This window comes from Frieseomelitta varia, unplaced genomic scaffold, assembly GCF_011392965.1.
Source record: "Frieseomelitta varia isolate USP_RPSP 00005682 unplaced genomic scaffold, Fvar_1.2 scaffold_285, whole genome shotgun sequence".
Classification (NCBI taxonomy): Eukaryota; Metazoa; Arthropoda; class Insecta; order Hymenoptera; family Apidae; genus Frieseomelitta; species Frieseomelitta varia.
Window position 1 is genome coordinate 1,993,922 of NW_025110018.1, and position 13,078 is coordinate 2,006,999.

The window sequence follows — 13,078 nt, forward strand, 5'->3', positions numbered from 1 at the left end:
ATTAATGTATTGGGATCAGTAGATAAAAATATAAAGGAAGTAAGAAATATTTTTCAAATTCATTTTCATCCATTGTCACATAAAATTTTAAATAATTTTATTTTGACAACAGTTCGTAAAAATTAATATACAACACTAAAAAGAAGATATCATATAAAATAACATGAAAGGCAGAATTATAAGTCGATTGTCTTTGCAACAAATTTAATCAGCGATGAATTATTTTTTTCATTTCGCCCCTTTTCATATTCTGTTTGAGTTGCAATTTATTAAACATTACAAGTACAACGTGTGTGTCGGAGAACATATACACATAAACAATAGTGATTTTTACTACCACCAATTAAATTGTCGCATTATACTATCTATACAAATTCTTAATATCTTACAATGAAAAAAATTTAAATTAAAAAAATAATTCAATCTTTAAATCTTTTTCTAGATCTTTTCAACTAATTAGATATATGCACAATAGTTAATAAATATCATCAATAAAGATGGTATTTGTTAATCAATATTGCTAAAGATATTCATTCGATATGTAAAAATTAGCAAAAAATATATATGGTTTAAACGTTCTACATAATAAAATAGTTTATCGTTAGACATAGCTAAACATGAATCGTCCTAGAAAAAGTATTAAAGGTTGTATAATAATTTATACATAAAAATAAAATATTAACAAAAATTAATAGTGCCCAAATCTGCAATAGTGTGATGCTATTGGCAGTAACGAATATTTTCATACAGAAAAATTATTTTTCAGGTACTATTATGCTAAAATTTCTTCGGCCTTTTTTCCAGTTAATTTCATTAAATCAGAATGAATCCTAAACTGTAATCTGGATTCCAGCAGATATCCGGTATATGATTTTCTAGAACAAATAAAATAATTAATGACTGAATATCAAATATCTCGTGAACACTCGAAATGAATTGAATAGAAGTTACTTGGCATCCTCTAGATATCCAATAGCGAGTTGAATGTTTCCTTGATCTTGTGCTAGCAAAGCTAATTCTACTGTTGCATAAGGAAGTAAATATGTATCCTCTTTGATTGACTTGTCCAATTCAAGAACGCGTTTTAAACAATTTTCGGCTAACAAACGATGTTTCATTTGTCGTAAGCATGCACCCTTTAGAAGCAATAACAATCCTTCATTATCCGCATGATATTCTGTTTTGCTATAAAATATTTGAAACTTTTTATGCTGCTACACAAATGTGCCAAATTGAATCAAGAAAGTAATCGGTCAGAAAAACTCACGAAGCTTTTGCAAGTTCCTTTTCAGCGTCTTCGATTACTTTAAACATATTTAATGTCAAATCTTGTCGTTTACCTACTATGCGAAACAGATTCCACACAAACATAAGTTCAAATATAGGAAGAACTAATTTCTTTTTTTGAGCAAAGTACCGTTCAGTTTTTTTTATTACAAATTTTTCCATTGGCAATGACTTCCCTGCAATACGTTGCTTATAAGTAGGCGCTTGCATCATTAAGGTATCTATCAGTTGCTTCTCTTCACTTTGTGCCGGTGGTTTTCGCATCATAAGTATCGTAGCCCTTTGATACAAATAAATTGTACGCGACCAATGTGATTCTGTAGCTAAAGTATCTGCAAATGTTGCAGCTTGATCCCATTGTTGCAACGAACAATGTGCCCACATTAATTCCCAGAAACAAATATGATGAAATTGAGGCCATAGATCTTGACTTTTCCAAGACCTAGTATACCATTCTAATGACTTTTCAAAATTCCCTCTTGTTAGTTCTAGTCTGCCTTTAAAAAATAAAAACCATACACCGTTTGGATAAAGACTCAGTTCTTCTGTTAAAACTTTTTCACACCAGTCTAGATCACCGTCTGTATGACTCAGAACAAATGATATTATTAAGTTATAAGCTAAAAGAAACATGGAGCACAATACGTGCCGTAATCCTCTTCTTTCTCTGTATCCTGCTTCTAATTCCGACAAACCATATTCCTATTGCAACGATATTTTATTACCATGAGATGAAAATATTTATACAAAAATTTTTCATATCAAAGAATATTTTAATACCTTATCACCTGAAAATCCAATAAACTCTAGGAGTTTGATAATTTTCGCTGGTAATAGAGAGATCATCTGAAAAATTCTCAAAAATAGTTATTGCATTTTATTTTCTACAATAAATATTATTAATTCTACATACCAAATTAAATGCACCAATACCAGTACGAACACCACTCTCAAAATGTATTTTATGAGCATTATTTTCCCATTTACGATTATTTAAAATTGTTAAACATTCTCTGAAAGAGGATAATATACATAAAATGATATATCGTTTTTTTTTTCATGGATATAACGTCAATATAGACAATTCATTATATGATTTGTTTACTTATATGACAAAAAACAGGTACGAATTTTCAATCCAGCTTTAACAAAGCTAACCAAAGTCTCATCCTCCACAAACGTGAGCATCGATTTTAAAAAAAGTGATTCAGCATAACAGAGTTCCGCGTGTATTTCCTCTGCAATAGTAATTCCATATCATTTCTTGCATGCTTAATGGTTTATTAATGCCAGTTCCACAACACGTTATAATGTATAAGTAATTATTAGAAATTATAGAAATTCATACAACATATTTCGCATTAAAATATTGAATTATTCAAATTAATGTATAGATATACATTTAAATGTGAATGGTGGATTTTTGTAATACCACTACAACTTTTGTAGAAACATTTTTTTCAATAACTTCTGTCTTCCATAAGATATTTCACCACTTGCATTTAAATGTAACATTCTGTATACAAATTGTGCTATAATATAATATAATATTCTATTTGACTACAATGTTAGAATGAGATTTAAATATTAAGAAATTAGTTGTTAGAAAAGAAAATTTATCTGTTAGTTTAAAAACCAATTTATGCTTTCCAAGAAATTTTATTTTGATAATGCATTGTAAGTATAAAAAAGTAATATGAGTAACTTGATAAAACATGCTGTACCAGGTTGGTACATATGTATACATTACCAATTGTATAAGCATCATAATTAGTCTTCTTCACCATTTTGCCAATATTTTGTGTTAGTGTAACATGTTTACGTTGCTTCAAGCACACAGTCATGCACTGTTTTACAGCTCCAGCTGCCTTTTCAATGTATTTCTAAGCAATACATGTTACAATGTATTATTGAAAGACATATTTTCCAAATATCACAATTTACTGTGGTTTAATACTTGTTCGAATGTCAGAATAGCCTCGAGGAATGCAAATATACTTGTTCCTAAAGAATGATACATGCTACTGCCTGCCCAAGGTTCCATAATTTTTCTTGCTTCTTCAAAATCATTATTAAAAAAATAATGTATCGCTTTTTTTGCCTCCATAATTGCCGTATCCAAATCCATAGTAGTAGGCCTTGCAACAAAATATATTTAACCAAAAATACATTAATGTACATATGTTTAGTTATGTTTACAACATACTTACTGTGGTAAAGATTCGTGAGCATCTTGAAACTAAAATATCATTGAAATAAAGATTTCATTAAAATACTGTCACTTATTATTTATTAATAAAATAACTTTAATTTGATATCATTTTAATTGACACATACCTCGTCTTCTTCGATATCCGACATGATGAATTAATGTTTTAGATAAGCTTAAAAGAGATATTGCAGATTATAATTCATTGACATTTAATTTATATATGAGGTTTATATAACAATAAAATATTCTCACATTTAACAAATATTCAACATTGAGATCTTATATTAAACTGAATTCTTAATTACATATATATACATATGTTATTTATTAAAGATGAAAGTTAAATTTTTTTAGCCAGATTTCTCAATGTGATTCTCCTTCAATTTTGGATTATTAATTCTGTGGTCTCATGATAAAAATTATATTTTGTAAATATAACTATTAAAAATGAACTATAACAAAAGAAAACAAAAACAGTTTTTTATCATAATTCATTTTCATCATTTTGGTGCTTTAACTGATTGTGATAGCTTAACTGAACTGTGACTGAATTAAAAAAGTTCATAGATTAATGGATAGGACGCTACAGAGATAGAAATCATATGATAAGATAAAATATAATTTCAAAGGTGAAATTAATTTTTTTTAAAGATAATACATTAATAAATACGATGACCATTAAGTAATTTTTAATAAATTAAATATTTACCTGTTGTACAGATATAGATATACTTTTATCATTAAAATTTCCTCTTCACTAGCTTTATAAAAAAATATTTTCTTCAAATGTATCCAGAAAAAAGAAAAGAACAAACTGATAATGCTAAAAATAAAAAATACATATACATACATATACACACATATATATGTAAAAATTAATTATTTACTGATTCTTTTTAATAATGCGAATGAGAAACGTATATAATTGAAAACATGATAGAGCAGTTGAACAAATTATCACGTTGAACAAAAAAACACGTTAACGTCATAACTGTCATTAAAAATGTAAACAGTTCAATTAGAAAACTTATTACTAGAATTCTTTCTAAAGTAGCAACTAGGAGACGAGAACCCGGAAGCGATTTAGAATAAGTAGAATGCTATAAAGAAAGTAGTATAACTAAATTACCGCGATAGTACCGATAGACCTAGATCGCTGGTGTATGAATTCGCGATACAATCACGACAATTGTGAAATTAAATAAATTATATGATCAATAGATTAGTTTTTTCATTAATAATTTCTAAAAATAATATGAACTATTGTGTACAAATATTTTTCAATAACTTACCATAAAATGTCAAAACTCAGGCGAGCCGTTTCACAAGAAAAATAAAAGAACTAATGCTTATTTAAAACATTTCTACTGGGATTCTAATCGGATTCTAATGCGTGTGTATGTTACAATGCAAAAAAATTATAAACGTCTTTACATTTTCGTTCGAGAGTTGCAAGAATTCTTGAAGTACGCCGCTACGGACATATCGGCGTAAAACATACGCGACCGACTGACAGTGTACTGATTATGTCGGATCAACATACGATACAATTGTACACGTGACAGTACGCACTATAGTGGTGCTCAATAAGTAACATTCACGTAAATCACGGACTTACAGAAAAGATATGTCAAAGATAGATTTCTGTTAAAATTACGTTTAATAAATCCAATGTATCAATTGTCTCTGAAACTTTCTCTTCGTAAGAAATAATCAATTGTATTTTTACAAGAATGAGAAACTTAAAAAATTAGTGAAAATTTCAAGAATCACTGTCGATTACGTGTGATCTTTTCAGATCCTGAATGTATGGAAATGTTCAATACGTTTACATACATATAATTAAACCTTAATCTGTAAACTGCTGTATTTCGTATCCGATAAATAAATTTAAAAGACACGACTAATAATATCTATAAATAAATCATTGTTTAAATTTTTTATTCTAATCCTAATTTAGAACTTTATTTCAATTTCAATTTGAAAATATTATTTGAATTTTTTTCAGATTTTTCAAAGCTTCTATACAATCTCAGATACGAAAAAATTATTCGTACACAATCCGTGTATTATGTTTAAAGAATAAGAGTTAATATTTGTACAATCTATCTAATTTTTCTCAAGCCTGTGAAATAACAATAAATGCACATATATGAGTATCAGAATAGTATACGTAATACATTTCCAATTGGAATATTGGAATATTTCTGGTTCATGGATTTATATAATGAAACCTAACATAAATATTATGACAATACTTTATGTAACAATATTTTTATTTTACAAGAATATATACAAATTTATTCTATTCTAGTCTATTTTTAACTGAAATTTTACGATTTTACGATTCATTAAATCATAAATATTCAAAGCTTGATTTACATAAAAAAAAAAGTATATATATAACATAACTGTATATTAAACTTTTCTAAATATTGAGAATCGCTGATTTTCTAACAAACTACTTTCTCTGCCGCGAAATTTCATTTTGTCAAGAAGCTCTTACTGTTCTTATCCATTGTTTACTGTTATGCAGCATTATCAATCACTTTTATTAACGTTATTGAAACTTATAACATTGAGAAGTTCCTTGAGTCATTTTAGTGAGTTTTTATTTATAAATAATTATGTATTTATTTTTTTTTTAGAACATCCTATTTCATGTTAGTTTAACTGATATCAAGGCAAGCACGTCCATTTTAAAGAACGAATTTATGGTCACTAATATAAAGAAAGACATTAACGAATAAAAAGAATGTATGTACAATGTTTCAAAAGGTAATACTTGGCCGTGTAGAATGAATGGTATATGCAAAATTTAATTTAGCCATTTCTTTGATGGCAGCACTAGCATAAACGTGTCATACGTCAAAAACAGTAAGTGTATATACATCAAACAAATTTTTTTATCACAGCCTGTTCCTTGTACATTCGGCGAACTTTTAAAAAAGTATATTTATGTTATATAGTTTATAACGCACTTATTTCATCATTTACAATTAGAATTTTAGGTCTACTAGAACAGAAAATCTAATTCGCTCTATGCGCATAGTGTTCCATACTTCAAATACTATTTGATAATAAATACTTCCTCAACCTGGTCATTGTTGACGTAATTATACTATTGCGTAATTGTAGATGTAATAATTTATTGTTGTCCGTCCGCTGCAATCAAAATATTTGTTAAGTGTAACATAACCTATTCAGAGTTAAAAATAATATAAAAATCTTTGTGTTTTTTAATATTTTTCTTTTTTAAAGATAGTTTAATATTCTTAATATATTTTTATATATATACTAAATGATTTTTTTTTATTTTACATAAAATAGTTGTATATTTCCTTAATGATATACTTGGCATTGATATATTGATATACTTGAAACAAATAGGTTGGATAAAATTATATATTAAAATTTACATGATGCAATGTAAGTTGCATTAGGAAAAAAATGACACGACATGACAAAATAGTTACATAAGTTCGCTAATGTCTGTTATTTTTGATGTTTGTATATGAAATGATACAGCTTTGTAATTTCTTATATATTCAGTGTGACAATAATAATGATCTAAATGCTGTTATCAAATCTTGTTTCAGTAATTTTTTCTAAGGGAATGAGGACTTTGCATCGTTTTTTTAATTATCTGGGAAAGGTGGCAGGTGCTAGTTAACATAATTTATAATAATTATGGAAAATCAGAGTCACCAAGGTGAAGCCTATCAAACGCATCAGTCTTTTTGGAAAAAGAATACCCGTGCTGTTCCAGGCAGGTATGTACAGTAATATTACGCTTTTAATAAAATAGACTTATATTTAATATTTAGCATTGATTATTGATTAAATGTAATATAATAATATTTTATATTTTACATGCATAATAAAAGACCAAGTCCCAAACAAGATGGTAAGCTTGGTAAAATAGGTAGTACTGCATTGATATCTGGTAGTTCAGTTAATATAATATCTACTAGTGCTGGAACTATATCAGGAAATAGTGGAGGTTCTACGTCGTTTCAAGATTTTCAAGAAAGTATAGATGATGCTTGGGATTCGGGAGATGATGAATTTTGCACAGTGTCAGATGTAAAAATATCGAAACGGGTTAGCCATTCTGCTGCTATCAGTGTTATTAATAGTCATAGATCAGGGAAAACATGCATAGATTCCGGGACAAACATAAAATCTTCGCAACGTGTTCAAGAAATAATTCCGGAGGAGAAACGGGCAGAAGCTCTCCAAAGATTAGCTGTGCAACCGTTACATTTACGAAATGCTAATTTGTCTGTGCATTCTCAAGTGAATAACAGTCAACATTCCATGGAAGATGCGGATGTTAAGTACGGTGCTTCTCCACAACATAAACCAACGCAATTCCCAGGCAGGCCACAACCGTTGCGGCAAACAACCGCGCCTACCAAATTTTTTATACCTTCTAAAGAACAAGGTGCTTGTGGAATAACTTGTCACGACCATTTAATTTTAACTAATCCTTAGTTTTGATTTGTTAAAAATTGTAGATGGGGAAAGTAAAATAGATAAATTTCAGTCCCTTCTGGAAGCTTCTGTATTAAACTTAGACGAATTGAGACAATTGTCGTGGTCGGGCATACCAGCAAGACTACGTTCTGTTACATGGAGGCTATTGTCTGTAAGTAAGAAAGGTAAACTATGCCATATGTTTTATATCTAATAATAAAATTCCACCAAAAGTTAAAAATTTTTATAACTTTTTATAACTTAGGAGTATTTACCAGCTAACTTAGAACGGAGACAGCATGTATTAGAACGAAAACGATTAGATTACTGGAATTTAGTGAAACAGTATTATGATGCTGAAAGAGATGAAGGGTTTCAAGATACATATCGTCAAATTCACATTGACATTCCGAGAATGTCACCACTCGTTTCATTGTTTCAACAAACAACAGTGCAATTGATCTTCGAAAGAATACTCTATATTTGGGCGATTCGGCATCCCGCTTCTGGTTACGTTCAAGTACGTTTATATATATTTAAACTGTCTCTCTTTTTATACTTTTCTCTTCGTGATTTTACCTTTTCTTCTTTTTTCTTTTTTTTTTTTTTTAAGGGAATGAATGATCTAGTGACGCCTTTCTTTCTCGTATTTTTGCAAGAAGCAGTGCCTGTGTCAGCATGGCAAGATTTAGAAAATTATGACGTTGCGTCATTACAGAAAGAACAACGAGATATTATAGAAGCAGATAGTTTTTGGTGCTTGTCTAAGTTTCTCGATGGTATTCAAGATAATTATATCTTTGCTCAATTAGGCATTCAGCACAAAGTAAATCAGTTGAAAGAACTAATACAAAGAATTGATGGTTCGTAAATCAATCGTTTGAAACCTTCTGTTTCCTATTTCTTCCTATTGTATCTTGTTCGATTAATTACAGGCATAATTTATTCTTTTAGCACCTTTACATCAACATTTACACCAACATGGTGTGGACTATTTACAGTTTTCCTTCCGGTGGATGAATAATTTATTAACACGAGAAATTCCTCTTCACTGTACTATTCGTCTGTGGGATACTTATTTGGCAGAATCTGATCGATTTGCTTCGTTTCAACTGTACGTATGTGCCGCATTTCTTCTTCGTTGGAGACGTCATCTTTTATTACAGCCTGATTTTCAAGTAAGTTTAAATCGTAGTATTAGTATAAAGTATAATTCGATGTGAATCTTCCTTTCAGTTATTAAGTAGAAAAAAAGATGGAGATAGTTTGTTATTGTTATTTAGGGACTGATGTTAATGCTACAAAACCTGCCTACTCAAAATTGGACAGATTCGGAGATAAGAATATTGGTAGCAGAAGCATACAAGTTAAAGTTCACGTTTGCAGATGCTCCCAATCATTTGCAAGCTTACGACACCAGGTGACCATTTTGCGATGCGTTTAGATAATGATATGAGAATTTCAACAAAGAACACTGGCACAAATGATTTTGTGCTAAACTGATATGCCTGTTTTTATAGTCATCGTTTATATTACGGTTATATAACTCGATGACTCAGGACCAGTTTAGATTGTTTTCTATCTTACAAGTTATTAATTTTAAGTTTTGTTCAAAAAGGAAATTGTATATTTTCGCTACATTTATTTAAAAATTCGAATTATCTTTACAGATTTTATTATTACAATATTATATTATATATTATATTATTATTACTATTGCTATAATTACTATCAATATTACTGTAGTTATTATTTTTAGAATAACTGAAATCTACAAATGAGATTTTCAGTTTGTCAAAAATATAGATGCAATCTGAAGTATGAAAAATGTAATACGAACCAACTGTCACTCACGATTCGTATTACATTTGAATAATTATTTAGAATTGTTATATACATCAGTAATAAATAATTAAATAAAATTATAAATCAATAACAATTATATGACTGCTATTTTACGTAACAATTACGTACAATACCTTACGTATATATGTATATACACACATACTATTAACATATCATTTGCAGTTATTATTATTATCACATTCAGTTAAGAAATTAAAATTATCATTTGTGTATTAAAAATGAAGAAATTAAATGATCCGTTCAGTTTTTTTGATTATATCCTATCACTATATCCTATCATATATATTATGTTACGTAATTTCTAATTACTTACTATAGTACAAAACTGATAATATATTTTCAATCATTTAATCAGTTTATTTATACAAAATATTAAATAATTTAAAAATTAATAAAGGCAGAAGGATTTATTTGTATTTCATTTTTATTCATGTAAATATTTAAAATATGTGTAAAATATTTAATATATAACAGCAGTTTTATGAAAATAAATTAATTTAAACAATATAAATATATAAATAAATAAACAATAATAATAATAATATACTAATAATAATAAATTATATGATTTTACAATTATAGTATTACAATAGTAAATATACAAAAATTAAAATTTGATTTATAACTATAATAAAATTAAAATATATCATTATATTATTTGAAATGAAATGAAATAATTATATTTATTATAAAAAAACGTTGTAATATACATACACATACACACACATATATATATATATATATACATATATATTTAAATATTTGAATATAACATGAATATAATAAATATATATTTTGTAGGAGTTAATAGTTTATATTTACATGAAATTAGATTCTGATTTTAGAAACAGACGATATTTAATTAATTTCAATTAGCATAAGAAAATTTTTTATGTATTGTAATCTAATGTAATTTCTTAATTTTTTATAAACTAATGCGTAAAATAAGTCTTGTCATTAGACTGCAGATCTTTATACAATTTTAAGTATTTGTGAACAAAACTAAAGAAATATTGCCGAAACAAAAATTTATTTCAGTTATTAAATATTGAAATAAATATATTACTTTTAATATTTCATATATTTTTGCATCTTCAAATTTCTCATAAATGCACAAAAATCCACAGTCTACTTATCATATATTTATGATTTAATAACGTGACGGACAATCATTTTTGTTTTACAAGCAATTTCTTAATATATTAATCTAAAATTTTAGAGAAAAGAAATATTTAAACGCGAAAAACATCTTTATGGTATATCTATACATAAATATTCGTATACTCGTATAATATGGTATATTATTTTTATCTGCGTGTAAAACAATGAATGTACTTTAAAGTGTAACGGACTATTTTTTAAAACATATGTTACAGATTGTCGTATTCTCTCATCAGTTAACAAAACGATAAAATTGGCAATAAAATTTGTCTTCTTATTTCCTTATGTGTAAAGAAATATAAATATATACATCTAGTGTATGTAAAAAAATAGAATGTCAAAAAATGAATTTTATGAAATATTTTTCGAATTTTCAAGAACCGATATTATGTACTTTTTTTATTTTTAACTTTTCCTGAGATATATATATATATTTTTTTTTACTCTAAAAGAACGAGATATATAAATTCAGCTTTCTCTATTATATTCTCTATTATATGTATATTATACAGATATAAATGTTGTATAACGTAATTCTCAAAAATAATTCTCTGTAACAACTTAATTTGTATGCACATAAAAATATTATATACATTGTGAAATTATGACAAGAACAGAATATGCATGTATTGATATTTGCTGTGATCTTGTGTTTTTTAAAAATATTCAAAGAATAAACACTTTACAATAATTAAACTTTAATCCATAAAGTATATATTCTTACTTCAGTTTGTAGATATGTGTGTTTACCTTAATAATTTGCAAACACATATTATTTATGAAAGGACAGTCACTATAAGTACATAATATCAGGGACCTAATTAAATTTTCCTCGCGTTATATAATGTTTTATAATATATCAATATCTATCTCTTTTTGATTTTATAGTATAAATTATTACAAATTTTTTACAGTATAAATTATTACAAATTTTTGTTAAAAACTATTTAAACAAATATTTTTATCATCTATTTGTATCATCAAAATTTTTTAATTTTTTCTTTTACTAATATGTCTTTCGTATTATCATTAGTAAGTCTGTAAATTTGTAAATAATTTTGTTATAAACCAATAATAAAATATTGTTAACAGATTATAATATATATTTACTATTAAAAATAACTTCAGTAAATATATAAAATTCATAACTAATTCAAAAAATTTTATATCGTATGTTTCAGAAAATTTCTTATGTAACGAAAGAAATTACTTAATTTTATCAATCATTTGATTTAAATTACAAAGAAAATTCATTATTCATTCACTTTCATCCGTAATATTTCTTATCATAAAATAAAATCACTTTTTTAAATGATTTTATTGATTAATTGTAGGATCCTCCGTTTGTAATTGAACTGCTGCCCCATAGCAACCTGGAATTTTGTTCGTCACGAATTATTATCTATTTCCATGATTTTTCGTCTCAAAACCTTTTTCTATCGCATCTAATTTCAACATCTAAATTCTTTATAATCATAAATGGATCTTGCATAAATTAAAAATATATCACGATGTTCTTTTTGACATTGCCATTGTATAATGATAGCATATTTTTATAATTATATTAAATAAAATAAAGGTATTATATAATAATATAAAATTAGAGGAGGCCATCTATAATTAGTTGAATATATATTATTACAGTTCTCAAATTTCGAACCTTATTGATTAATCAATAATTTAATATAAATAAAATTTTGAAATAATTTAATTTTTTTATGTGATTACTATATTAAGATGTAACAAATATATAATATAGATCTTCGCAATTAAGTAACTAGATATTAATTAATTAAATAGATAATCAAATAATAAAGTTATGTACATTGAAAAAATAATCTTCCAAACATTTTTATCTGTATGTATCTTCATAAGATGGCAAAGTCACAATGTATGTTATTAAAAAAAGTACATTATTTGTTTAAGTTTTCTGTCTAACATCAAAATAGAATGCTGTAAGATAGTAGGATTGAATTTATACATGTATTTATTTGAAAAGAGATAGATTGTAATTCATGAAATTACTATCAAGTTACAGCCATATATAGTAACAATATTATGAGGTAAATGCAT

At 26.6% G+C, this 13,078-nt stretch overlaps 2 protein-coding genes across 6 annotated transcripts; one reads left to right on the forward strand and one right to left on the reverse strand.

Moving 5' to 3' along the window:
- Positions 1-176: 176 nt before the first annotated feature.
- On the reverse strand, positions 177-5,070 carry LOC122529378 (tetratricopeptide repeat protein 39B-like). 3 transcript variants are annotated; one of them, XM_043655464.1, is made up of 13 exons: positions 4,792-5,069; positions 4,209-4,322; positions 3,752-3,951; positions 3,625-3,671; positions 3,498-3,526; positions 3,245-3,425; positions 3,038-3,170; positions 2,393-2,525; positions 2,201-2,300; positions 2,068-2,133; positions 1,268-1,989; positions 952-1,185; positions 177-875 (listed from the first exon to the last, which is right to left on the reverse strand). In XM_043655464.1, exons 4-13 carry the CDS (start codon positions 3,646-3,648, stop codon positions 773-775), a joined length of 1,725 nt encoding a protein of 574 aa, XP_043511399.1. In that variant the 5' UTR covers positions 3,649-3,671; positions 3,752-3,951; positions 4,209-4,322; positions 4,792-5,069; the 3' UTR covers positions 177-772. The 3 variants fall into 3 exon arrangements, with proteins under 3 accessions (XP_043511399.1, XP_043511397.1, XP_043511398.1); XM_043655462.1 differs by lacking the exon at positions 3,752-3,951 and having other exon boundaries at positions 3,619-3,671; positions 4,792-5,070; XM_043655463.1 differs by lacking the exon at positions 3,752-3,951.
- Positions 5,071-6,186: 1,116 nt separating this feature from the next.
- Positions 6,187-9,890, forward strand: LOC122529384 (TBC1 domain family member 22B). Of its 3 annotated transcripts, XM_043655472.1 has the most exons (9): positions 6,187-6,376; positions 6,511-6,611; positions 7,099-7,272; positions 7,387-7,946; positions 8,020-8,150; positions 8,244-8,498; positions 8,592-8,841; positions 8,933-9,156; positions 9,262-9,890. In XM_043655472.1, the coding sequence occupies exons 3-9, from the start codon at positions 7,190-7,192 to the stop codon at positions 9,400-9,402; spliced, it is 1,644 nt and encodes a 547-aa protein (XP_043511407.1). In that variant the 5' UTR covers positions 6,187-6,376; positions 6,511-6,611; positions 7,099-7,189; the 3' UTR covers positions 9,403-9,890. The 3 variants fall into 3 exon arrangements, with proteins under 3 accessions (XP_043511407.1, XP_043511408.1, XP_043511409.1); XM_043655473.1 differs by lacking the exon at positions 6,511-6,611; XM_043655474.1 differs by lacking the exons at positions 6,187-6,376; positions 6,511-6,611 and adding an exon at positions 6,393-6,449.
- The last annotated feature ends 3,188 nt before the right edge of the window (positions 9,891-13,078 follow it).

Excerpts from the sequence above, each read along its gene's own strand:
- LOC122529378 (XM_043655462.1), bottom strand. The coding sequence starts at position 3,648 with ATGTCGGATATCGAAGAAGACGAGGTATGT. Across the intron at positions 2,526-3,037 it reads TTATGATGCTTATACAATTG|AGGAAATACACGCGGAACTC; the intron begins GTAATGTATACA and ends TTACTATTGCAG. Across the intron at positions 2,301-2,392 it reads ACCTGTTTTTTGTCATATAA|AGAATGTTTAACAATTTTAA; the intron begins GTAAACAAATCA and ends ATCCTCTTTCAG.
- LOC122529384 (XM_043655472.1), top strand. The coding sequence starts at position 7,190 with ATGGAAAATCAGAGTCACCAAGGTGAAGCCTATCAAACGCATCAGTCT. Across the intron at positions 7,947-8,019 it reads TATACCTTCTAAAGAACAAG|ATGGGGAAAGTAAAATAGAT; the intron begins GTGCTTGTGGAA and ends TAAAAATTGTAG. Across the intron at positions 8,151-8,243 it reads TTACATGGAGGCTATTGTCT|GAGTATTTACCAGCTAACTT; the intron begins GTAAGTAAGAAA and ends TTTATAACTTAG.